Source organism: Danio rerio, chromosome 8, assembly GCF_049306965.1.
Source record: "Danio rerio strain Tuebingen ecotype United States chromosome 8, GRCz12tu, whole genome shotgun sequence".
NCBI lineage: Eukaryota > Metazoa > Chordata > Actinopteri > Cypriniformes > Danionidae > Danio > Danio rerio.
Genome location: NC_133183.1, coordinates 29,568,400 through 29,596,019, shown reverse-complemented (window position 1 = coordinate 29,596,019; position 27,620 = coordinate 29,568,400). Strand labels below are relative to the sequence as shown.

General features: G+C 37.2%; 1 protein-coding gene across 1 annotated transcript; it reads left to right on the top strand.

Annotated features, from left to right (window-relative positions):
• The first annotated feature begins 1,552 nt into the window (after positions 1-1,552).
• mov10b.2 (Mov10 RNA helicase b, tandem duplicate 2) lies at positions 1,553-27,620 on the top strand. Its single transcript, NM_001044340.2, has 22 exons — positions 1,553-1,787; positions 1,875-1,980; positions 3,218-3,408; positions 7,377-7,615; positions 8,243-8,492; positions 9,690-9,824; positions 13,514-13,673; positions 13,754-13,908; positions 15,134-15,310; positions 15,394-15,541; positions 15,655-15,822; positions 18,677-18,774; positions 19,765-19,862; positions 19,987-20,085; positions 20,326-20,428; positions 21,941-22,058; positions 22,179-22,370; positions 23,543-23,614; positions 24,973-25,098; positions 25,468-25,556; positions 25,645-25,754; positions 27,559-27,620. The coding sequence occupies exons 1-22, from the start codon at positions 1,636-1,638 to the stop codon at positions 27,618-27,620; spliced, it is 3,048 nt and encodes a 1,015-aa protein (NP_001037805.1). The 5' UTR covers positions 1,553-1,635.

Here is a 27,620-nt window from a genome sequence, read left to right as displayed (position 1 = left end):
TATTTAACTTTTATATACTTTTTATTGCATCACGCACAAAGAAAAGTGAGATCTTTCAGCTGAGGATCTGGTGTTCTTTCCAATGTCAATCTTACATAACTTCAAGATCAAAATTATTTTTACCCTTAGGTTACGAATAATTTCAGGCTTGACAGTATACAGTGTTGGGGAGTAGCTAGCTACAAATAGCTTTGCTACTAGCTTAGCTACATTTTTGAGTAGCTCATACAAATGTAGCTTTTCCAGTATCTAGCAAGCAGCAGAGTAGCTTGACAACAGCTACTGTACATTCCATTTTGTTATTCTGCAATGGTTTATAGCAGCATCTTAAAAGATCACACACACTACAATGAAGAGTCTATTACTGCTTTCACATTCATTTATTTATTACTGTTATTCTGCAAATAGTATTTTTCAGTTAACAGTTGAAATGCAGTCTATATCATAGTCTAACGGTTGACAATTAACCTGAAGTAAGAAGGTTGTGTGAGGGCTTCAACAAATTTGACTGCTGACAGTGACAAATTTGTAGTAAAACCTAATTGTATTGCACAGTTTCAAGTACTTGTTTTTATATATATTATGTTTATTTTACCAGATAAAATACGATCATGCATTGTTTTTTATTTATTTGACTGTAAGGTCTAACTTTACTTAGGCAAAAGTCTTGTCACTTAACAGAAATAATGTACAGTACAGAATATAGTAATGGTGTAGTGGACTCCCATGAGCCTGGAGGGCTGCATCCATACATCTCTGCAATGACTCTAATAACTTATTAATAAAGTCATTTGGAATGGCAAAGAACGCATTCTTGCAGGACTCCCAGAGTTCATCAAGATTCTTTGGATTTATCTTCAACGCCTCCTTCATCTCACACCAGACAGGCTTAATAATGTTCATATCTGGTGACTGGGCTGGCCAATACTGGAGCACCTTGACCCTATTTACTTTCAGGAACTTTGATGTGGGAGCTGAAGTATGAGAAGGAGCGCTATCCTGCTGAAGAATTTGCCTCTCCTGTGGGCAGCACAACTGTCTTGATACCTCAGTCTGTTCTTGGGTCCATGCGGGTTCCAGCAGGTCTTCTGCAGTATTTGTGATGATTGGGATGCAGTTCAACAGATGATTCATTGAAAAAATCTACCGTTTGACACTTTTCCAAATGATCAACTAGAAGTTATTAATATTATTTGTTGCTCTCACAACTTGGATTGACAACAATAATTTTGTCAGGCAGTGTATGTAGCCTAGCTGGTGTGTGTGACCGTCTTTTGCTGCTTATGTTTTCCGTATAGGGGTCACTGGGGCTTTGTACCCAAAGGGTAGTGTCCTTTTGCTATAGGCTATGGTAGCTTGGTTACATCAACTGAAGTGCAAAAATAACAGGTCTACTTCAATTGTCATATTAGCAAATGAGGCTACTTATAGAAGGACTAGACTAATACACATAAAGCACTGCATATCCAGCTTTATCTCTGGTTTTATCCATAACCCCCCGCTTAAGTATCGGTTTCGTTTTGTCAGCTTTATAACTTTTCCGCAGAAAGAACTGCGCTCGATCATATGAGAGCGTGCGGTTATCGTTCAATCCGTTTCTGCGATAGACAGATTCAATAGGAGCTTTCAGACAGTATGAGCAGAAGAAACAGGAATAATTACCTTTCTATAGCCGCTGTGCGGACAATTGGATTGGATTTTATAGAGATGCTGGAGGAAACAAACAGGAGATCCATTTCGGACAGAAATACTCTGACAGATATCTACAACACAGAGTTTCGAGATAGGTAAAACTGTACAATTCCACAACATATCACTTCGTGCTTGTATTGACATACAGTAATACGGACACAATTTTGTATGTGCCTTTTCAGGGACGGTGGAGTTAAAGATCCAAACTTCTCTCGAGTCCTCTATGCGTTGAGAAACGCCAATAAAGCGCGCCTCTCAAGAACAGGTCGTGTTTACTTCAATACTAATGTGAGACATTTTATTTCTACCAAGTAAGCAGATGGTTTTTGCATTTGATGTGCGATTTTTTTCAAAAGCCTAAATTAAAGTGTATTTTATAAGTTTAGGCTTGTAAAATACATAAACACTACAATGTGTATATGCTTCTATGAGTGCAAACTTGTGATTTCCTGTTAACCCGTTGAAGCTATGTAATTTTGCCATTTACCGCACGTTTTATGTGGACTATTGAAAATAAACTTCACAGATATGAGCTCAGAAAAACCTAATAGTAAAAAAATCGTAAAAGTATTAACTTTAAAAACTGCCAGTGGAATAAAAACGCATTTTAAATCAAATTTGATGCAATATCCTCAATAAAACCCACAAGTGCACAAAATGGTGATCACATGGCATTTGTTAAAGCTAAAATATTTGAAGTCAAAAAGTCAAAGACCAAGTACTTTCTTCCAAATGTCAATTTAAGGGATAGTTGACCAAAAACTAAAATTTGGTTTGATTTTTCTCTCTATTCACTTGTTACAAACCTGTTGTTACAAACCTGTTAGTATCTTTTCTGTTGAAAACTAATCTTATTTTGAAAAAAAAAAAAATGTTGGAAACCTGTGACAATTGACTTTTATATTATTTGTTTTTTCCTACTATGGAAGTCAATGGTTACAGGATTCCAACATTCTGCAAAATATCTTCTTTTGTGTTCAGCAGAAGGCTGATCTCATAAAGGTCTGGTATCACTTGAGTGAATGGTTAGTACGTTATCATTTTGGGGGTGAACTATCTCTTTAAAAGCAAGTTGTAACTTGGTATTTTTATTTTTTTATTTGGCCTACAACAAAATAACATTTTATGTCACTGTTTATGTTTATTGTTTTATAATTATTTTAACTTTTATTTTACTCTTCATTAATATGCTAAAAATCCTATTTTAAGCCTAACATTAGCAGCCAAATAGAAGCAACTGTATAAATTACAGCGATAAAAGTGTAAAATATTAATCAAATATTATCTTATGTATTATTATTATTATTTATATAAATAAATATTATAAATAATATATATAAAATATTACAATAAAAGAGAACAAGAAAAGGGAACATTTCCTTACTGACTGGAAGTTTTATATCGAGAGCTTAATATGTTTTTTCAACAGCTCTGCATTTGATGGGCATTAACTGTGTTATGTTTGAGATTTTGAAATATGCTATGCAACTTAGACGTAGTGCACTCATGAAAACGCTTCATCCAGGTAAGAACGGGGCTGCACGATCAATGGTTTCGGCCACGTCGAAGACAACAGAACCAAGCTAACGCAACTCCAGGTAATGTTAGCTCAGTGACGCCTTCTAGTGATCAGGGGCCCTCTTGCCCAGAGAGTGGAGTCAGAGCAAGGAGAAAACTGGTAAAATACATCCTACAGCGACTCAACACTACAGACAGGTGAGTCCGTAACCTGTAACTAGTATGTACAGTAAGTTTCATTGGGATACTATTGTAGTTGTTATTATAAATGAAAACCATAAAAAGTTACATTTACAAAAAATTACATTTAATTATCTAGTCGACACTTTTAGTGGGGGTCATCATGGTGGCACAGTGGGTAGCACGATTGCCTCACAGCAAGAAGTTTGCTGGTTCGAGCCCAGGCTGGATCAGTTGGCATTTCTGTGTGAAGTTTGCATGTTCTCCCTGTGTTCGAGTGAGATTCCTTCTGGTGCGCCGGTTTCCCCCACAGTCCAAAGACATGCGGTATAGGTGAATTGGGTGAAAAGGTGAAAAGTTAATTTGTCCTTAGTGTATGTGTGTGAATGAGTGTGTATGGATGTTTCCCAATGTTGGGTTTCAGCTGGAAGGGCATTCGCTGCGTAAAAAAGATATGCTGGATAAATTGGCGGTTCATTCCGCTGTGATGACCCCTGATTAATAAAGGGGCTAAGACAAAAAGAAAATTAATGAATGGTAGACACTTGTATCCACATTGAATTATAAGTTAGGTGAGTGTTTCTCAACCCCGTTCCTGGAGGACCACCAGTTCTCCTTAACCAAACACACCTGATTCAGATTATCTGCTCATTATCAGAGAAACCTGTAATGGGTGTGACAGACAAAGGAGACAATCAAATTCATCCAAATCCAAAAGTATGTTGTTGAGAAACCATGAGTTATGTGAATAAATAGCAATCAGGTGAATAAAAGTACAGAAAAGAGATTGCTAAAAGATTATTAAAAAATATTAAATAAAATAGATAGGTAGATAGATAGATAGATAGATAGATAGATAGATAGATAGATAGATAGATAGATAGATAGATAGATAGATAGATAGATAGATAGATAGATAGATAGATAGATAGAATTAGACAGTTAGGAAGATTGTTAGTATAAGAAAGTTAAGAAAATGTGATTACAAACCTATTCATTCTTGTATTTGTTTCATAGTTTACTTACAAATGTAGATTTTGTTATCATTTATTCATCCTTCACTTGTTCCAAACCAGATTGATTTTCTTTTTTCTGCTGAACACAAAGGAAGATATTTCAAAGAAAGCTGGAAACCTGTAACCATCGATGTCCATAGGAAAAACTAATACTATGAAAGTCAATGGTTACATGTTTTCAGTTTTCTTTAAAGGGTCACAAAACACCAAAACACATTTTTTGAGCTGTTGACAGTCGTATATGTGTCCCACACTGCTAAAAACACTATTAGGACACATATATCTCACTAAATAGTGAAAATTGGTGAAAAAAGCAAAAAAAGTGAAAATTGAAACTTCCGGTTTGAAACAAATTTTTGAAGCTGTGTCACGGCCATGAGATCTTAGCGTGTATTTCAGCATGTAGACTGGAAGTCTGTACCTGGGTGTCCCATATTACGTCTCTGCGTGTGTTGCATTCATTCATGAGTAAGGCTTGGTTCAAGCCAATCAGCGCGCTACATTATGTATGTGCTGCAACTTCATTAATATGCATGCTAGCTTTCTTAGACTGTAAGACCTGAAACAGTGTTCAGACAGCAGAGACAACACACGTCGTGTTGCCAAAAGTTGTGGGAAAAGAATAAGAATTGTTTGGAGATACGGGTCGCCAGTGTTGCTTTCATAATGTGAAGGTTTTGTTTCATTTTCTCTCTATGAGAGCGCTGCTGGACTCACGTGTGGATCCATGTATGTGACGCGCGGCAGAAATGCGTTTGTTTGGAACATTTTTTACTCAAGAGCATTTCTCATCAATGGTCAGATCCGGACTTGCTGCTCGTCTCCTTTAAAAAAAAAGATGCAGGTCCAGTATGTGCTGATTGTCCTGTCTGCAGATTCGGTAAGTGTGTGCGATCAGTGCCCTTTCTTTGTTCATTCAGATGGCAAAGTTATAGTTCGTATGGTCAGCACTACTCTTTCAGTGTTTACAGACAGACCTTAGTCAAAATGATTTTCAAGTTACTTCGTTTACAATACGTTAATATCACTACAATATTAAAAGATCCGCTGTAAATGCTGCTCTCTTGAGTGTAAACACGTGAACACTGTAAGCAAACTTTTGCCGACTGTCATGTTGAATTTTCGTCGCATTTTGTGACAGGATAGTCTACACACACATGGCTTTCTGACCAACTGAGTGCATCTAAGTTACAGAGAAATGCAGAGGCTTTTTTCTCTTATACGACATGTGGTATCAAACATTTCACCATCATTAAAGAGCCCATATTATGGGTTTTTGAAAATTCCCCTCCATGTAGTGTGTAACACAGCTCTAAGTGAAGTAAAGTATCCAGCTAAGGCTTAAATCTGTAAGAATACAGTGTTTAAAACTGTTGATTCATCTATAAAAGAGTCGACTCATAGTGCTTCAAACGAGTCGCCTTGATACCGATTCATTAGGTGTTTCGCCATGACGTACGAACGAAACCAAGTTATTCACGTGCACGCGCAAACCCGGGAGATTTCAAACCTGAGGCCCTGCCCTCTGACGCAGAAACCCAGACACACACACACACACACCCACAAACACACGCACACACAAACATGCCGGTCGATTGAAGTCACACTGCAGATGGATATATTGAGTCTCTACCCAAAGATGAAACCTCAGCATTATAGCCAAGCAGTTGGAAACTACTGGAAACCTCTGGAAACTACATGCTACAAAGAATACTTCATCAGCGTTTGTTAAAGGAAGGATCAGTAAAGAGTAACTTACTGATGGACGTCAGGATGGATTTTTTTTCCTCCATTTCTCAAGTGTAAGTACGTGCGATTAAAGTTGCCTCGTTTACTCTAGCTTGCAAATGTATTTAGTTGTGATTTGTTACTTGTAACCGAGTGTACTGTATCAGGTTAACTGGCTATATTCTCTTATCGCGTGCAAAGTCACGTTAAAAACGCGACGCGTGCTGCTTTGTTAACGGAGCTCCGTGGACGAGGAGAAGTGTGTGTGTCTGTGTGTGCGTGTGCGCGCGCTGTCGTCCGGAGGTGTGTGTGTTTGTGTGTGTGTGTGTGCGCGCGCGCGTTGTCGTCCGGAGCAGGGTTAAGTGCGTGTGTGTGTGTGCAATATGTGTGTGTGTGTCTGTGAAAAGAGCAGAGTGAGAAGCTAGGAGATCTCCTCAACTGTTTTTGGAGTTTTTGCTCAATAAAATAGTTAGTCGTCTGAATTTTCAAGTCCATAGTCTGTATTTGCATTGACCCACTGGCAGCTAAAATCCACGCCTACACTATCGAGCGTGTATGAACTGTGATTACTTTTATATTGCTGATTAGCTGTTTGGCTTTTCACTCTCTGACTGAAGGCAGTCGACCAATCGCAACAGGCTGTCATTGGTCCAATCAGCGCAGATTAGCTTCGTGCTAAGGAGGGGTTTGGGAACAAATGAATCACTGGACGATTCATACGGGAGTCGCTGTGATAATTAGGTAAAAATAAATGCAGATTATAAGACCATAAAAGTGTTTTTTTGACCTTGCATGCATATTAAACTGTTGTTGGAGACCCTTACAACCAAGATATGACCCTATTTCATGTATAATATGGGCTCTTTAAACTCACTGTCTTTCTCCCCTGTGTGTGTGTGTGTTTGTTTTTCCTTGGTGCCCAAATTGCAACTCCTATTTTTATTCAAACCCTGACCATTTTCCCTCCACCAACATTCCCACCCAAACAGAGTTAGACACACCCACTTTCCTGACTTTTTCCAAACTAGAGGTGTGAAAACATCCTGCTGAAACGGGGGGTTTCATGGCCCTTTAAAATATCTTTAATTTTGTTCAACAAAAGAAAGACAGTTTGGAACCACATGAGGGTGATTAAATAGTGAGAAAATTCTCTTTTTTTGGTGAACTATCCCTTTAAATATAAAATTTGGAACAGAAAATGAAGTGTGGAGTGAACACATAATGCTGTTCTTCTTTCCTCAGGTCTCATTTTATAGCTGATAAGTGGGGTGTGCGGGTGTCCTCTGAGCTCTATATAGAAGATGGAAAGATTCGGATCAGTGTGGATGAAGCAGAAGTTTATGAGTTGAAGCTGTTTGTTGAGAACACTGGTCAGGAAGCTGTATATTTCACATACTACACTGCTCTTTGCTGGCTGCAGTATTTTACTCTGGAAGACAGTCGGAAAGTCACACGCAACAATCCACTCCGTCTGGAGCCACGTGAGTCATCTTACACTTTATACCAGTGATGCCCAAACTAGGGCAAATTTGCCTCATTGTAACCTATGATTTGGCCCTCCATCCCATCTGAGAAAAAAGGAAGAATGATGTTTTATTGGTAAACGCTAACTGAAATGACATGTTTCAATTAAATGGCATAAATAAATCAGATTTTGTTTAAATGTACATACTGTCAATTGACAATGCATGATGGTTGAGGTTGATGAAGAATGATGGGGATGTTGCGATGTTCAGCATTGAACTCCACTGTGTTATAAATGTGATTGTTTATGTTTTTATTGCATTAAGTTATACTTTTAAAAAGTTATCCTGCATTAGATTATATGGTTTAAAGGAATGTTTTCTATTTATTTTGAAATAATATTAAATAAATTAGGAAATTACCCTGCAACTTTAATGTAATTTAGTTTGGTATATTTAACTTTGACCCACAGCTCTCAATGATACTTGGTTTTTGGCCCTACGTAGGAAAAGTTTGGGCAACCCTGCTTATACACTAATTGAAATGCACAATGCTGTTTGGAGGTTACATTTGTGTAATGGATTTAGACCTTTAAAATTATCTTTCTGAAATCAATATAAACTCTGTGTTTTGGAACACTGTAGGTGAGAAGTATGAGGTGATTGTGAGATTCAAATCCAGTCATGTTGGAGTTTATTCGGCTACTCTGGCATTTGAGTTTAAGAAGAACACCCAGCCCACCACACGTTCCTTCCACATTGTGCGCTTCATTGAGGCTGAATACAGGAGTAAACTTGCAGCCCTGCTGGGTCCTACAGAGCCATACAAGCCCCTGAGACTCAACATCTCTGAACCCGAAAACTGCATAATAGATGAGGGTTTTCCACCTGATGGGTGAGAGAAAAAGCACACACTTACTGCTTTGATCTAAATATAAATCAACCCTGATTATAAGTCAACATTTCTCCCCGCCAAATCAAGATTTACCTTTTAGAAAAAATCTTGCTTTTACTGTAAAAATCATTTATTTGAACATTTTAATATTGCATATTTTTCATACTTACATTTTTGCATTATAATTCATATTAACAAGTCACATTTTAAATTAATGTATGAGAGAGACCTAATTTTACACCTGTTTGGCACTACCTATTGTTTAGTGTTTCTCAACCACATTCCTGGAGAATCACCAACACTGCATGTTTTGGATGTCTCCTTTGTCTGTGACACTCATTATAGGTCTTTCAGGCTCTGCTAATGAGCTGATGATCTGAATGAGGTGTGTTTGGTTAGTGAGACATGTGCTGCGTCTCAATTTGCATACTTATACTAAGCCCTAAAAGTATGTACATTTTTGTGAAGGAAAAATAAACACTTTTGAATGTGTAACTGAAGAGTATGCAAGCTTTGGGACAAACTACTTCCTCATTAACAGATTGTTATGTTGCTTAGTTATGAGCCCCGTCAATCATCCACACATCATCCACAGTTCTAACATGTTTCATTTCCTATCTTATTGGAGAAACAGTAGCAGGTTAATCTCCCATTCACCAGTCTTTCATGCAGAAAAAAATCTCCTCAGGATAATTATGCATTCAGACATTAATGTCCAAACACGTCTTTATATAAGTTCAGGATTGTTGTTGCAGATGAAACATGACACAGAAACACGATTTAAATAGTTTTCTTGTTGATATTAAGTCTAGATATTAATTAACAGTCATACAAACATCTTCACCGAAGCCGTTCTACTTGACGGTTGGTCTCTGGTTTAGGGTGTATTATTGACATGCAAAAAAATGTAGACCCATGATATTAAAATTATAATTAAATGTGGTTATAAAAAATAATACATAAATTTTTTGTAATTATCATTAGATATAAAAATGTAAACATTTATTGATTTATATATATATATATATATATATATATATATATATATATATATATATATATATATATATATATATATATATATATATATATATAAAATACATTTTTTTTATGTATGAAGACATAATTTTTTTGCATGCTTTTGTTCTATTTGATTCTGGCTGTACAGTTATTTATATGTGTTTCTTTTTCCTGTAGTTATCTTCAGAACTTTCTTGTAAATGTTCTGCCCTTGGGGAAATACATTCCTCCTCCTGACACCACTATACTGGCCGAACTCCTGAAAGAGGACTGTTCTTCTCGGATCTTCAGGGGGAAACTTAAGGATCTTCAGTTAGTAAAAGTTTATTTTATCATAAAATGGCCATTTTCAATATACAAATCTTCAAAAGTGACTACTCCAGTCTTCATGATTACATGATCCTTCAGAAACATTTTCAATTTTGGCATTTCGAACTGATCTGAGATCATTTTATGATAAGCAATGCAAACAGGGAGATGTGTCTGTTATAACAGACACACCTGTTTGTATTGCTTGTACATTTCATTTTGTTTACAGTGCAGCAGACCATGCACTTTGGTCATAGTTTGCCCATACACCAATGGGCAAATTTTTTTAGGCTATTCCACATGTATTTTTATAAGATATACCAAAATTTTTAACCCATGACCCTCAAAATAACAATGCCAGTGACACAGAAGCCCCACTACTATCCTTGGAGGTTGTTAATACAAACGTTGCGTGCAACAATGCACACACACACACACACACACTAATAGGCCTATATAAACATAAGTATAATGACAACACAACCGAGATCATCCTCCACATTCAGTCATGACCTGTATTTGTTTTGAATGTTTGTGAGCACCGAAAAGGTGAACGTTTAACATGGTGCTGTAAAATTCATCTGTTGCAACTGGTGTGTTTTGGTGTTATTTCCATGTTGTTGTTGTTTTTAATGTAACTTTTATTTTGTTAACTACACTGTAAAAAATCTGTCAATTAACAGTTTCTGTATTTTGTGATTCACAAGTGTTTTGCATTTATTTACGGTTGTGAATTGCATTATGGGACCTTGATCTCTGCTCTATCAACTTTTGGTGTTGAAAATTCAACTCTACAGTTTAACAAAGTGGTGAGGCAGTGGCGCAGTAGGTAGTGCTGTCCCCTCACAGCATGAAGGTTGCTGAGTTGCTGGTTCGAACCTTGGCTCAGTTGGTGTTTCTGTGTCGAGTTTGCATGTTCTCCCTGCCTTTGTGTGGGTTTCCTCTGGGTGCTCCGGTTTCCCCCACAGTCCAAAGACATGCGGTACAGGTGAATTGGGTAGGCTAAATTGTCCGTAGTGTATGAGTGTGTGTGTGTGGATGTTTCCCAGAAATGGGTTGCAGCTGGAAGGGCATCTGCTGTGTAAAAACTTGCTGGATAAGCTGGTGGGTCATTCCGCTGTGGCGACCCCGGATTAATAAAGGGACTAAGCTGACAAGAAAATGAATGAGTTTAACAAAGTGACTTTTATTGACATGTTAGTAGTTTGAAAAAATATAATGTATAAAATTATTATGTAGAGAAAGAAGTCTGTAAAATAATAGACCCCAGACAATATAAATATTATTTAACTATTAAAAATGTTAATAAAAGTCACTTTTTAAAAAAACTTTTCAAGGTTAAAAAAGTTATTTCTAAGATCAAAATCCCATGATGCAGCTCAAAAGCATTAATAAATGTGGAAAAAAAATGAATCACAAAATACAGAAAACTTAAAAGCTTGACCAAAAAGATGTGTTTTTATATGTTTTTTTTTTTTAAGTTCAACTGATTCCAGAGTTCTCAGTGCTAGAAGGAGTGAGTTACAGAGCCTTGGGCCACAAAACAGAAGGCACGATCACTTTTAGTCTAAAGACGTGTTCTGGGAATGGCTAAAAGGTCTTTGCCAGAAGGCCTCAGAGACTGACCACAGGAGTGACCACGTAAAAGATTTTTATCAGATAGGGCGGCCTGACCATGCAGACATCTATATGTAACTACTACAATCTTAAAGTTTACTCCAAAACTAATAGGAAGCCAATGAAGAGACTTGAGCACAGGAGTAATGTGCGACTTCCTGCTAGTGTTGTTTAAAGCCTCACAGTTGCATTCGACACAACTTGCAATCGCTATATAGAATCTTTGTTCAGACAAGTGAAGAGAACATTTCAATTGTCCAACTGTGAAGAAATAAAGGCATGGTCAAGCATCTCCATTGCTTCCTTTGAAACAATACTTCTGTTTTTTGCAATGCTACTCAGATGGAAAAAGCATCCACGAATAATAGACTTAACATGGCTATTAAAACAGAGCTCTATCAATGATGACACTCAGATTTCTAATGTCACTGCAATGTTTCCCCCTGCCCCCCTTCCCAACAGTTATCCCAACTTTGGAGATCACTGAGATATTTTTGTGAAAACCACTGTTGCCATACTTGTGTAGACTTCAGAATTTCAGAATAATCTAGCCATCTACTGATTTTATAGCATATACAGTTAAAACCAGAAGTTTACATACACTGTATAAAAAGTCATAACCATTTAAAAAAAGTCAGATGTTAATGTGACTAAACTTTTTCTCTTTTAGTTTAAGTTAGGATAGTTTTAAGTTAGGATTATCAAATGTGTTTCTAATATGCTTAATAGCAGAATATTGAGAGAGCGATTGTATGTAAACTTTTCTTGAAAGTCAAAAGTTCACATACAATAAGATTATTATGCCTCTGAAAAAGCTCAGATGATGGTGTCAAGGTTTTGGAAGTTTATTATTGGCTAATTGACAACATTTTGAGTTAATTGGAGGCACAACTGTAGAATAGTAAGTAAAACCTCAAACACATTGCTTCTTTGTGTGACAACATGGGAAAATCAACAAGCTAGAATCAACAACAACAACAAAAAGCCAGATTACAATTAGCTAAATTACACTGGGAAAAATAATATTTTTGGAGACATGTTCTGTGCTCTGATGGAACTAAGATTGAACTGTTCGGCCATAATGACCAGAGTTACATTTGGAGGAGCTTACAAGCCTAGGAACACCAACCCAACTGTGAATTATGGGGGCGGCAGCATCATGTTGTGGGGCTGTTTTCTGCAGGAGGGACTGGTCTACTTCACAGCATAGATGGCATCATGAAGAAAGAACATTCTGTAGAAATACTGAAGCAACATCAGCCAGGAAATTTAAACTTGGCCACAAATGGTTCTTCCAAACAGACCATGACCCTAAGCATACTGCCAAATTAGTTAAAATGTGCTTTAAGGACACCAGAGTGAATGTTTTGGAGTGGCCATCATAAAGCCCTGACCTCAATCCTATAGAAAATTTGTGGGCCGAGTTGAAAAAGCTTGTGCGAGCAAGCAGATGGTCAGATACACCAATTCTGTCAGAAGGAACGGGCCAACATTCCTTCTAACTATTGTGGGAAGCTTTTGGAAGGAAACCCAAAACATTTGACCAAAGCTATACAATTTAAAAGCTAAAAAAAATATCATGGAAATTAATGTAAACTTTTGACTGTCTAGAAATTAATTTAAAAAAAGTCTCAAAGAAATTCTCTCAGTATTCTGGCATTTAGCAAATGCAAATCATTTTGGGAATCCTAACGGATCTAAAATAGTAAACGTTTAGTATGATTAAAAATGATCTCATTTGTAAGTCGCTTTGGATAAAAGCGTCTGCTAAATGACTAAATGTAAATGTAAATTTATCCATCAGACATTTATTTAAAAATGGTAATGTTCCTTTTTTTAAAGTGTATGTAAACTCCTGGTTACAACTGTATATGATTGTCTGTATATTGTTAATTTGTACGCTTCATAACACAATTGAAGTAAAATTATTATTTTTTGTATGGCTTGTCTAAATGTTTCACTTTTATGCATTGTATGATGTGGCATGTGTAAAATTGTATGAATAATCCAGAGGACTCAGGTATATTCATATTTGCTTATGGGAAACAGTGATCACTTTCTTTGTTGTTCTCTAGGTCACTTTTGCAGAGTCCGCTGACCTTCGACAATTATGCAGAACGCTTTGATTTACTGCTGTATCTGGAAGAGTGTCAGATGCACGTGGATATCAAGAGATACAATAAAGACAGTGTCACCTTACATAGGGACCGTGACAAAAGACTGATGGGTTTAAATGTGAGTTGAAATGTTGATAAAGATTGTTTGTTGGATGTTTTGATTTTAATGGTTTGTGGGTCTCTTTCATTGTGTTAAAGCTCCCTGGTGTCTCAGAGAACAGGCCTTCAGTCCTGAGAGGAGATCACCTGCTTCTTACTAAAAGCGAGGAGGTCACTTTTTCAAATGTGACCAAATACAAGGGCTACGTCCACAGAGTGGAACTGGATCAGGTCAAACTGGGCCTCTCCAAAAGGTATGAAGGATCATCAGTGAGATTTAGGATGTGTTCACACTTGGGATGTTTGTTCAGATTAAAATAAACTTTGATGTACTTTCTCTTTTTTGAATAAGTAGTTTGCTTACTTGGAGTAAAATACAGTTGAAGTCAGAAGTATTAGCCCCCCTTTGGTTTTTTTTTTCTTTTATAAATATTTCCCAAGTGATGTTTCACAAAGCAAGGAAAGTTTCACAGTATCTCTGATAATATTTTTTCTGCTGGAGAAAGTCTTTTTTCTTTTATTTTGGCTAGAATAAAAGCAGTGTTTAATTTTTTTAAATACCATTTTAAGGAGAAAATTATTAGCCCCTTTAAGCTAAATCTTTAAGCTAAAGCTAAGTCTACAGAACAAACCATTGTTATACAATAACTTGCCTGATTACTAACCTGCCTAGTTAAACCAATTAACCTAGTTAAGCCTTTAAATGTCGATTTAAGCTGTATAGAAGTGTCTTGAAAAATATCTAGTCAAATATTATTTACTGTCATCATGGCAAAGATAAAATAAATCAGTTATTAGAGATAAGTTATTAAAACTATTATAATTAGAAATGTGTTGAATTTTTTTTTCTCTCTGTTAAACAGAAATTGGGCAAAAAACAAACAGGCGGGCTAATAATTTAGGGGGTTAATAATTCTGACTGTATGTCACATCATTAACGCATGATCATATTGTATTGCTTAATGAAATTATTAATGAAAGTATAGTTTCTAGAATATAAGCTGCAATGTCAAAATTACAATAAGAGAAAAAGAGTGTAGCTTTTATTTTGTAATAAAAACGGTGGTTTCAGATGATAATAATAATAATATAAATCATTCTCTAGAAAATACACTTATTTCTTACTAATTTTTTTAAGCTAATTCCAAAATTTGCCTGTGTTTCTCTGGTGTCACTTTCTAACAATATTTAATGTCTATTTATCACAAAAAAACACTCACAGCCATGATTCATATCCTCCTCTGAGTCAGGTTTGAACTGTTTGTGCATCTCTCAGTCCCTTGACACATGTATGACACTATTTTTATCTGCACAAATATAGCTGCTATGTGAGGGTTTTAATGACTAATGTGACCAATGTTTAAACTCTTATTTGATTTTTTTTTTTTTTAAATAATCAATTATTGTTGCACTTTAACCCTAACCCTAACCATTAACAGACATTGACTGAATGTGTTTTTGTTTCCCTGGGGTGTTAAGGTTCCTTAAAGATGTATACATTGATAAGATGAAATTCCGTGTCGAGTTCACAGTCAATCGTATTCCGGTAAGATTACAACACAGAGCGGTTCATATGGCGGTCCAGCACAACCTCAAGGATGTGCTGTTCCCTATGGCCTCAAGAAGTCTGAATCCTGTGTCTCCACCTGCTCTGAGGTCAGTAAGACCCTACTAATATGCTATTGAACATTTAGAATATAAAAATGATGAGCATTTCAGGTCAATATTTTTGTCTTTAGGCTCTTTGATCGAAAGCTTGAGTACAACTTTCAACAGTACAGTGCAGTGTGTAACATTGTGGCCGGTACTTCCAAACCTGCACCGTATCTGGTGTTTGGACCTCCTGGCACTGGTAAAACCGTCACGATAGTGGAGGCTATCAAACAGGTAAAACTGGTTATCAGTAAACACAACATTTGTTTGCTTGTATGAAAGACAGAGGAATAGCTTTTGCAAAGTCATTCCTTGTGTTTCTTTCTCTTTTTTTCAACTTCTCTCAGGTGGAAAAGAATATCCCAGATGCCTATATTCTAGCTTGTGCTCCATCTAACAGCGCCGCTGATCAACTGTGTGAAAAGTTGATCACTAGTGAACATGTTGATGCGCACAAAATATACAGACTCTACGCAAGCTCACGAAATCAAAAAGACATTCCTAAAATCCTAAAGGTTTGTTCCTTGAAATTATTTTTCTTTAAGTGATTACAGAAAAACTGCAAGCTGGGCTCCTCCTGGAAGACAAGATTTCCTTGAGATCTTCTACCACAGGGTATTCTAGAATGATTAAAAGCTGAAATTTTAGGAATGCACTGGATAAATGCCAGTGAGAGAGAGAGCTTCTACCCTGGCACAGAAAATGGGCTATGCAACATGTCTGAGTTCATCCTTTGTCGTGGAAGATGAGAGTAGCATTCAGCATTCAGCTCTCTTATCCTCTCCCTTTTTTCTGTTGTCATTATGTGTCATCCCAGGACCCCCATCTCTAAAATAGTTTGCTGTCCATGCTTACTCCTGATCATAGCAAACAAGGGCATTGAGCCCACAGCTGCCATAACCCTAGAGGTAGTGAAGCACAATATCAATCGCTGATGCAGAGCCTGCCTGAACATCAGCAAAGCCCCTTTAAAGCAAGTCATTTTACTCGACGGCCAGCTTTGAAACATTTCTCGGGCAGTATGATCAGGCATTCTGTCTGAATGGGGAAACATCAAATTCTCCAAAACTGCTAGTCAAGCTTACGATTACACCAAATATTAGGAATCACCAACAAAATTAAACAACAACTCTCATAATTTTCGTTTCTAAACGTCAAAATCAAACAAAATCTGCATATTTTCAGGTTGCCCAAGCTAATCGGCATACACACTCAAAAGGAATGAAATCAGGACACCATCCTCATTTATGACCATGTTACACATTATCATCTTCTGAATAATGATCGTTTGGTCACGCTGGTCTTCTGAAGTAATACACAACTTGGTCTTGATGGCCGATCTCCTCCAGAAATGATAGCGACTCTTTGTTTACAAGTTTGTGGGTGTTTGAGTAGTTGCTGTCATGTGATGTGCATTTGACATGCTGTACTGTACCTCAAGTACGTTTCATGCAGATTACAAAATCAAAAAAACTTTTGTTTTCAAGAGCACTTGGTTTATGTAAAAGCACAGATTTCAAGCTTTATGTGGGTATATTTCTTAGGTCTGTAAAGCAAGTTTTCGCTGGGATTCCAGTGCCTTTGTTGATCACCAAACTGTTGTAAAAGCACACATCTGGTTCCTGGAGAAACGTCAGTCTATTGAGATTGATGATTGGCTCCTGTACTAGTAGGAGGTACTTCATTTGCTATATTGACCGTTACACTTTTCCCTATTCAAAACTATACGAGTGACATGTCTTGTGTATTCTATAGTCTTTATAGGAACTCTATAGGAACCAGAGCCTGCTGCAGTGTCCTTCTATACAAAGTTAAGTTAGGAGCTTTAGACTGGGCACACACTGTAAGATGACAGGCTGATTTTGAGCCGATTTCTCCCCTTCAAACAACATTAGGCGATTTTCTGATTATCATAGTGGTTCTAAGGAGGTGTGTTTAGAGTGACTTAATCTGCTCGGAAGAGCGCCGGAAGGACTCTGATCGTGAAACTTATATGTTCAACTTGTTGAATATTTACAATCAGATATCCTAATGTTTCAGAGGAAGCCTGAGGACAAATGCGCATTTGAGCCAGAGTCATTAACACATGAAACAAAACAATATCCAATCAGAAAACAAGCTGGCAGATGACGAACACAACCATGGCGCAGCACAAACTGAATAGATTTGGACAGCAGACAGTGGATCAGTTTGTTGATTTGTGCCAATAGCACAACTGTTTATTCGTCCACCATGTTTATTCTCAAGTCTTGAGGGTCTCTATTGAAAGTCTGTTGGTATGTGGTGTGCTGTCTTTGTCACATTGCGGCACGCCACAAGCCATTCATTCATTTTCTTTTTGGCTTAGTCCCTTTATTAATCTGGTTTTACCACTGCGGAATGAACCGCCAACTTACCCAGTATATGTTTTAGGCAGCAAATGCCCTTCCAGCTGCAACCCATCTCTGGGAAACACACTCATTCACATACCCTTTTCACCTATACTGCATGTCTTTATACTTGTGGGGGGAACAGGAGCACCCAGTGGAAACCCATGCGAACACAGGGAGAACATGCAAACTCCAAACAGAAACGCCAGCGACTTTCTTTCTGTGAGGTAACAGCACTACCTACTGCGCCACCGCGTCGCCAACCACAAACTATTTTAAGCAAAATATATTTGTCATCAAGTTTGTAGTCTTTACCATTTAGAAAATTTTAACAAATTAAAAAAATCTTTGATGTGTACCCGGCCTTACATAGGCTGGAAGTTGGATCAAGCCCCACTCTTATTTCCGACCATAAAACCTACTTATCCACTTCCATCTGGTTTAATGTTCTGGTCTCAACCTGAATCCCTCCTCCCCCTCTGTTATACCTTCTTCTTCACTCATTTCACCAAACCGTAAGCTACTTAACTCAGCTGGTTCTGTCCAGTTCTTAAATCTCAAGCTGTTCCCACCATGAAAGTCATCTAGACCCCATCATTGTTACTGGCCTTTCCAGAACCTTATTTTTTCCCTCAACATGGCTTTAAACTCCCTAGCTATTTAGATCGTCTGTAACCTCTATCTGTAAACACATAGGCTCCACAGTAGCTCTTTGGTCCCTAGTCTTCTGAGTGAATCATTATCAGTTTTAACTTTGGTCAGGCACCACCCTGGTTCTGCTACAAGTGCAAAACCAGAGCATCTGGTCCTCCCACCTCCAGCATTAATGTGGCATTCTCCACTTCTCCACCTCAATGCCTTCTTATCTGCCCCAAACCCATCACTCACACTCAATGTTTGCTAACGTCTATGGGATTTTAATGCCAGTTAACGCAAGGGGAATTCAATGAAATGTGACCAAATGTCTTATAGTTTTTACCCTTTTAATGTTTGTGTTCAGGACAACTGCAATGTGGATGAAGAGATGATTGATTTCCCATGTAAAGAGGATCTAATGTCCTACAAGATCCTCATCTGCACTCTGGTCACTGCAGGCAGGTAAAGGAAGTCATCTTATACAAACTCAATTAACTCTCTCACAGACGTTGAACACAATTTACAGCGGTCAGCATATATTGTAATATAATGATTTAATGCGGCCGCCATTCTAAAAGTGAAATCTAAGCTACGGTCACCTGGAGTCAAGCAGGAATGTTGTGTACCTGGCTGTATATCTTGTCAGACACAAAATTATAAAATTGACACAAATTTATAATTTCACTGCCTTCCAAGTGACCCGAAGGTCCATTTTGAATAGATAGTAAAAATAAAAAGGGAAATCAGACCTCATTTTCAGTTGAGTTAAAGGGAAATGGCACTAGTTAGCTAACATTTTCTTTCCCAAACACGTTTCAGATGCCGATTCCTGACACGTTTTAGATTAGATTTGTCACTAAACTCAATTTCAGTACTGAAATAGGGAAAAAAAAAAGTTCCTAATGTCACCTATGTTTTCTTTATGGCCAATCTCGGTAATTTCTGTTGAGCACTGGTGAATACTCTGGCTAATCAGCAGTATTTAAGAACGCGCTCAACTGGCACTTACTATAAATGTTAGTGGGAAAGGACGTTTTTAAAACTTCCTTAGTTTTCAGTATGGGACAACACTATTACAGACAACTTGAGGGCGTGCTATATAAGACTGCATTGTTTTATTGCTCACCAGTTTACATAGGCTGAAGCAGGGAAGCATCCCCACTGTGTTTACTTGGTGCCATGAACTGAAGCCTAGGCTTCTTTGTTTGATGCCTAATATGCTTTTAATTTTTTTAAGTAAACTTAACTCTATGATATTAAAGGGATGTTTACCTCATATCTGCACTTAGAAATCACAGCAACAGCTGGAGGTTTGTAGTACACAGCATGTTGTTGCAATGTTTACAATGCTGATCCTATACTTCCGGGTTTCTTCCCACCGCAGCCTCGCTTTCGTTTTTTTTTTTTTTTTTTAAATGGCGACCACAAGAAATAACCATATTATGTTGATAGGCTGGTCACTGGGGGATTTTCTGAGGATCATTTTACTCACAACTTTGTGGATGAAGCTGGACATGCTGTGGAGTCAGAGACCATCATCAGTGTGGCAGGTGGGCAACCACTTTCTTAACCTCCAATATTTACTGTAATAAATGAATTAAAGGATGACAGTAGTGGGATCTGTCTTCCATATCAAGCTGTTGTGTTATTGTGTGTGTGCTTGCATGCGTGTAGGATTGTTGAATGCAGAGAAGGGACAGCTTGTTTTGGCTGGGGATCCTAAACAGCTGGGGCCAATCCTGAGATCCCCACTTGCCATTAATCATGGACTTGGTATGATGCACATATACTGACACAAACTAGCCAGTGTTAAAAATGATTCATATTTTATGAGCCCAAAGAATTACTATTTTAACATTTAATGTTTTACAATAAGTGAATCATGACTGTTGACTGTTGTAATGAATAGTTGCACAATGGCTCGGTAGTTACAAAAGTGCATAAGTACTCTATTGTGTATGAGTATGTTTTATTTTTATGTATTGTCATCTATAGTTGCATGTGTTTTTGTAGATGTCTCTTTGTTAGAGAGGCTGATGACACAGAATGATCTTTATAAGAGAGGTGACGTGGAATTCGACAACCGCTACGTCAGCAAACTTATTATGAATTACAGGTAGGATGTGCCAGTCTGTTTTTAAGTGTTAAATATTATAGTTTTTTTTTTAGTTTTTTTTTATGATAACCTATAGACAAAGCCAGTAAGTTATGGTGCTTATTAAAGGATTAACATATTGAAGAACTACTCATTTTTGATGATTACCTTCAACCCTTAAATCTAAATTGGTGTTTTCTGTGTATATATTTACAGAATCAGTTAGGGCTGCACAATATTGAAAAAAAAAGTTCATTGTGATATTTACATTTTCTGCAATTTATATTACGATTTTTCTCAAAATAGCTTAGGAATTATTAATAATTTTAGATTGATCAGGATGATTTAGATGATTTTGTAGGGGAGTGCATAAAATATAATTAACAAATTAGGAGCAGAGATAGAGCAAATATACAAATGATACAGAAATAAAACAATCAAATGTACAATAAAGCTATATATTCTTTAATATGTATAATAATGAAACACAATTAATCTTTGTTAAAGCTACAAACTAATTTTTCCTTGTGCCCAAATGCTTTAAACTTACTTAAAATAATTAAACAGGCCTTAAAAACACAAGCAATTAACCCTTTGACTGCCCACTCTAACAAATGGTTGACCACGTTTTTACTGTTATAAATAATGCATGTTATAGTCATTTAAAGAATGACTGTTTTAAATAATGGCTTACACACACACACACACACACACAAACACACGCACACACACACACACACACACACACACACACACACACACACACACACACACACACACACACACACACACACACACACACACACACACACACACACACACACACACACACACACACACACACACACACATATACACACACACACACAAAGCGTTGTTGGTTTCCAAAAATGATTTGGGTTTTATTGTGAAAAAAAATGTAAATAATAAAAAAGAAAGAAATCATGTTAAATGAGAATCTAAAATATTTTATGGCATACTTAATACAAAAATAAAGATGATCTAGTATACAAAAATGTTTTTTTCTGTATATTTATTTATATACCTTGGTCTTACAATTTATATTTTCAGATTTATTATAGTACATGTATTAAGTCATGTACTTTTACTGTAAACTGAGATATCAACCATTTGGTACAGGCTTATATTTCAGAAATTATGGGATGTGTTGGAAAAAAAAGCATCGAGTGTGTTACTAGCGACATTAGGTGTTAGGTGAAATTTTTTTTTTGGTGGGGTAGTTAAAGGGTTAATACACTCACTTTATTATGATTAAACTGAAATGACTTCAAAATTCTCATGTGTTCTAAAATGTTAATACTATAATCCTGACTCCACATTGCACATCCTGCGATGCGACTATTGCTTTTTCACACATTGCGATATCGGTGCTAAAATTATATATTGTGCAGCCCTTGAATCAGTCATCAAAATCTCTTCAATTTTAGTCATAATTTCAGTCACATTACTCACTGTTCGGGGCTCTTGGAAACATTCAAATCTAGAATCAATTATAGACATCTCTCACTCCAGGTCTCACCCATACATTTTGGAGGTTCCTAATAGGTTGTTCTATGATGGGGAACTGAAAGCATGTGCCGATGAGATCAGCTCTAATCAATACTGCATGTGGGAGCACTTGCCTTCAAAGGTATGCGACATTTTGAACAGCAGATTAGTCTCTTTTAATTATAGTACCTGGTTTTGCTCAAACATACTTGGGTTGCAATTGCGAGATTATTACACAAATATTTACAGTACTTTTTTCCAGGGATTCCCTGTGATTTTCCATGGAGTTCCTGGAAAGGATGAGCGAGAGTCAAACAGTCCTTCTTTCTTTAACATCTATGAAATCAACATCCTTGTTGACTACTTGAAGAAGCTGCTTCTGACACAGCCCAAGAAGGGAATCTCAAGAATCTTCCCCAAAGACATTGGCATCATCGCCCCCTACCGGAAACAGGTGGAAAATAGTCTTGAACAGACATTCTACACCAGTGTTTCTCAACCACGTTCTTGGAGCACCACTAGCTCTGCACATTTTCCATTTCTTCCTAACCAAACACACCTGATTGAGATCATCAGCTTATTAGCAGAGTGAAAGACCTGTAATGGGTGTGACAGACAAAAGAGACGACCAAAACATGCAGTGTTGATGGTCCTTCAGGAACATGGTTGAGAAACACTGTCCTACACTACCTGACAAAAGTCCTGTCATCGATCCCAGTTGTAAGAGCACAAAATAATAACTTCTAGTAAGAAAAGTGGCAGAAGGTAGATTTTTCTAATGAATCATCTGTTGAACTGCATCCCAATCATCACAAATACTGCAGAAGACCTATTGGAACCCACATGGACCCAAGATTCTCACAGAAATCAGTCAAGTTCGGTGAAGGACAAATTATAGTTTAGGGATACATGGAAACATCAGCAGCCTGATGTATCAGGATATTTGTGCTTCCCATTACATTACAAACCACAGGAGAGGCAAATTCTTCAGCAGGATAGCGCAACTTCTCATGCAACAGCTTTCATATCAAAGTTCCTGAAAGCAAATAAGGTCAAGGTGCTCCAAGATTAGCCAGCCCAGTCACCAGACATTTGAGCATGTCTGGCGTAAGATGAAGGATGAGGCATTGAAGATTAATTTAAATAATCTTGATGAACTCTGGGAGTCCTGCTAGAACTCTTTATTTGCCATTTTTAGATGACTGTATTAATAAGCTATTTGAGTCATTGCAAAGATGTATGGATGCAGTCGTCCAAGCCCATGAACCTCATTCACAATAACAATTATTTTTCCACTGCACCATGACTTTACATTCTATACTTTACATTATTTTATTTAAGTGACAAGGCTTTTGTCTAAGCAAAGTCAGACCTTACTGTCCTAATTAAATAAATAAAAATCAGAGCATAATCATATTTAATTTTGTAAAATAAGCATAATCTAGAAGGCTTTGCCCTTCATATAAGCCACTTCTGATACCAAATGATCAACTACAAATCAAGTTATTATTTGTTGTTTCTAAAACTTGGATAGGCGACAAGACTGTCAGGTGTTATAGTCAAGAAAATAGCAGCTACAGTAGAACTGTGAAATAGTCTTCTAATTTCTGGGGTTGGATTTTAAAGGTGGAGAAGATCAAACGAGCCATCGATGCAGACAAGGACTTCCAAGATTACATGGGCATTGACAACCTGAAAGTAGGTTTGAGAATACTTGTAAAAACTAGGGATAGTTCACCCCAAAATGATAGTGTACTCAGTATGTCCATTCCCTCAAGTCATTCCAAACCTTTATGTCTTTTTTTCTTCTTCTGTTAAACACAATGGAAGATATTGTGAAGAAAGCTGAAAACCTGAATACATTAAACTTTCATAGTCTTATCTTATCTCAGTTTTGTCTGCTTTTCCGGGGCCGGGTCGCGGGGGCAGTAGTCTTAGAAGAGAACCCCAGACTTGCCTCTCCCAAGACACTTCCTCCAGCTTCTCTGCTGGGATCCTGAGTTGTTTCCAGTCCAGCTGAAAAACATAATCTCTCCAGCATGCCCTGGGTCTTCCCCGAGGCCTCCTTCCAGTGGGACATGCCTAGAACACCTCCCTAGGTAGGCATTCCGGAGACATCTGAAACAGATGCCCAAGCCACCTCTGCTGACCTCTCTCAATGTGAAGGAGCAGGGGCTCTACTCTGAGCTTCTCCCAAGTGACGAAGCTCCTCACTCCATCTGTAGGGGTGCACCCTGCCACCCTGTGAATGAAGCTCATCTTGGTCACTTGTATCAGAGTTCCTGTCCTTTCGGTCGACCCAGAGCTCATGACCATAGGTGACATTAGGAACGTAGATTGACCGGTAAATCAAGAGCTTAGCCTTTTGGCTCAGCTCCTTTACCATAAAGGACAGATAAATCAACCGCATTATCTGCCTTTCCATTTCACGTTTTTATCCTTCCCTCACTCGTGAACAAATCCCCAAGATACTTGAACTCCACCTGGGGTAAGGACTTTCCTCCAATCTGGAGATGGAAAATCACCTTTTTCCGGTGGAGCACCATGGCCTCGGACTTAGAGGTGCTGATTCTCATCCCAGCCGCATGCCACTCGGCAGCAAACCAGTGCACACTGAAGGTCCATGTTTGATGAAGCCAACAGAACAACATCATCTGCGAATAACAGAGATGAAATCCTGTGGTCGCTGAACAGGGCCCCCTCCAGCCCAAGGCTGTGCTCTAAAATTTTATCTATAAAATAACAAACAGAATTGGTGACAAAGGGCACACCTGCTGGAGGCCAACATGCACTGGAAACAAGTCTTACTTATTGCCGACAATGCGATCAAAACTCCAACTTTGTTAATAGTAGGTAAAACAAATACTATAGAATCAATAGTTACAAGTTTGCAGCTTCCTTCAAAATGTCTTTCTTCTGTTCAATAGAAGAAAGTCAAACAAGTTTGGAATAAGTAAGGGATGAGTAAATGATGACAGAATGTTCAGTTTTGGGTGAACCATTGCTTTAAATTAGAAGTGTAATATGATAGCCAACTTCCTTTGTGTGTTGTGTAGGTCGGTTCTGTGGAGGAGTTTCAGGGCCAAGAGAGGAAAGTGATCATGGTGTCGACTGTTCGCAGCAGTGTAAAATACATCAGTTTGGATGAAACATTCAACATTGGGTTTCTCAAAAATGAAAAGGTATAAAGTGGAGGTGTTTGGAATGATTTCTGAAGGATCATGTGGTATTAAAGACTAATGTAATACTTACAAAAGAAGGCAAATTTATTAGTCTTTCTGTGAAATATAAATTTTTTAAATAAGGTGCTGTTTAACAAAGAGATTTAGTTTTAAACACATTTTAAATATGTGTTGAAACTAAAAGAAACAACTTTGTCCTGAATTATTTGACAGAAAATCTGGGATATTTTCCTTGATTAACCATCACTTACAAAGTATTTTTAAAATAATTAAATTTCCAAGTGGCTAATAATTTTGCCTTTAACTTTATATTAGTCTTGAATTAGTCTAGGCTCTATAATGAATTTGATCTCAATGTATTTTCTTTAGAGATTCAATGTGGCGGTGACAAGGGCAAAATCGTTGTTAATCATGGTGGGAAACCCCATGATTCTGCGGACAGATGAAAGCTGGGGCCGGTATGCTGGACATTCAAAGAAAAATATTCCTTTTTAAAATCCTGTCGGGGTACTCCCTAAATTACGTGTATCTCTTGTTTATTAATAGGTTTATTGACTTCTGCTTGGAGCGGGGTGGTTACACTGGGATTTCCATTACCAGCGTTGAGAGAATAGATGATGTTGAAAGTCGTCTTCTTGCTCTTAACATCCAGGACGGTGAGACAGGTTTTAATTACATTCTAAATCTCAGACAGTCACAACACCTTGTTTGACTTTATCAACAAGCAGGCATATAGATAAACCCCAAGTGGTGCTCAAGCACTTGCTGTTTTGGATTAGCCAGCACTGTAAAAATGCAGGGTTCCACACAATTGCTTTATGTTGCTCCAACACAAATAGATTACGTCAACTTTGTTTTTACAAATTGAAATAATTGAACATAAAACAAATAAGTTGTCCCAAAAAACCTTTAAGAATTGTGTTGATTGAGCTCATTTAAACAAGTAGCAAAAGCAACTTTGTGTGTGAGCTTGAAACAATTAATCGAATGAATGATTCTTTAAGTCACTTACAGTATTCAAAGATAAATTTACCCACAAATAAAAGATCTAATTATTTACTTACTTTTATGTCGTTTTAACTCCCTGAGACCTTCGTTCATCTTTGATTTTTTTAAATGATTTCTGAGAGCTCTCTCGTCCTCCACAGACAGCAGTGATACGGACTCAAAGTTCAGAAAAGCAACCAATAAGCATTGTCAAAACGTTTCATGAACTTCAGGGGTTTATAAGTAATCGTGTAAAACTCCAAAAACACTTTTGTTTGTCAAAAAAAAATAAATTTCAAAAATCAAAGGCAATAATTGAGTAACCGTTAAATGTTTATCATTTTGATGGCAAGGACATAAAGTGAAATTTAAAACACACAAAGATTACAAAAAATGTAAAATAATAATGATTGTAGTATAACCTAAAATTTGGCTTTTTTGGTGGGTTTTAAATACATTTAGAGGGTACATGGAACACAAAATGTGGTTGCTGTTTTAAACTAAATCACACATTAACAATTTACTTAATCTCATCGGTATTGTATTTAAAGTTCCATTCATAAAACTCACATCAGTCATTCTCTATACTTACTATGGGGAATACAACACATATTGTTATTGCAATACAATCCATATTCTAATGCTCACTGACAAAAAAAACAACAACAAAAAAGCAAACTCGGGACAAACAATTTGGTAGATAAACATTTCAAAGGCAATACGTCACCCTGACCTGACGCAAAAGAGTGGTGTGATGTAGCGAACACAGAGCAGATCCAACACCACAATAAAAATAATAATAATAAAACAATCCAAACAACTGACTGGATACTTTTCTGGACTTCTCGGGACCATTGCTGGGAGGATGAGAGAGTTCTCAAATTTAAAGTTGAAGTTAACAAAATATACAGTAGTTAAAAATTATTTCTTGGGGGTGAAACGGTGGCTCAGTGATTAGCACTGTTGCCTTACAGCAAGAAAGTCACTGGTTCGAGTCCTGACTGGGTCAGTTGATATTTCTTTGAGGAGTTTGCATGTTCTCCCCATGATCGTGTAGGTTTACTCCGGGTGCTCTGGTTTCCCCCACAGCACAAATACATGCGCTATAGGTGAATTGAATAAACTAAATTGGCAGTAGTGTATGTTTGTGTGTGGATGCGTGTGTATGGGTGTTTCCTAGTTGCAGGAAGGGCATCCGCTGTGTAAAACATATGCTGGATAAGTTAAGGGTTCATTCCGCTGTGGCGACCCCTAGGGAATAAAGGGACTGAGCTGATGGAAAATGAATGAATTCTCAAATAAACATAGGAGTATATTGTTTTAATAATTAGCTCACGCACAATTAGAACATTTACCAGCATCTTTGTTACAATTTCTAATAGTAAATAATATACCGTAATAATATGCTAATAAATGTTTTACATAATAATGTTAATAATAGTTTCATAAAACCTCTTTTTTTTCACCTTCTAGAGGAAACCGAGGAGAGTCCAGTCCAGCGGTATGTGGATCCCGAGTTTAGGAATGATTACTAA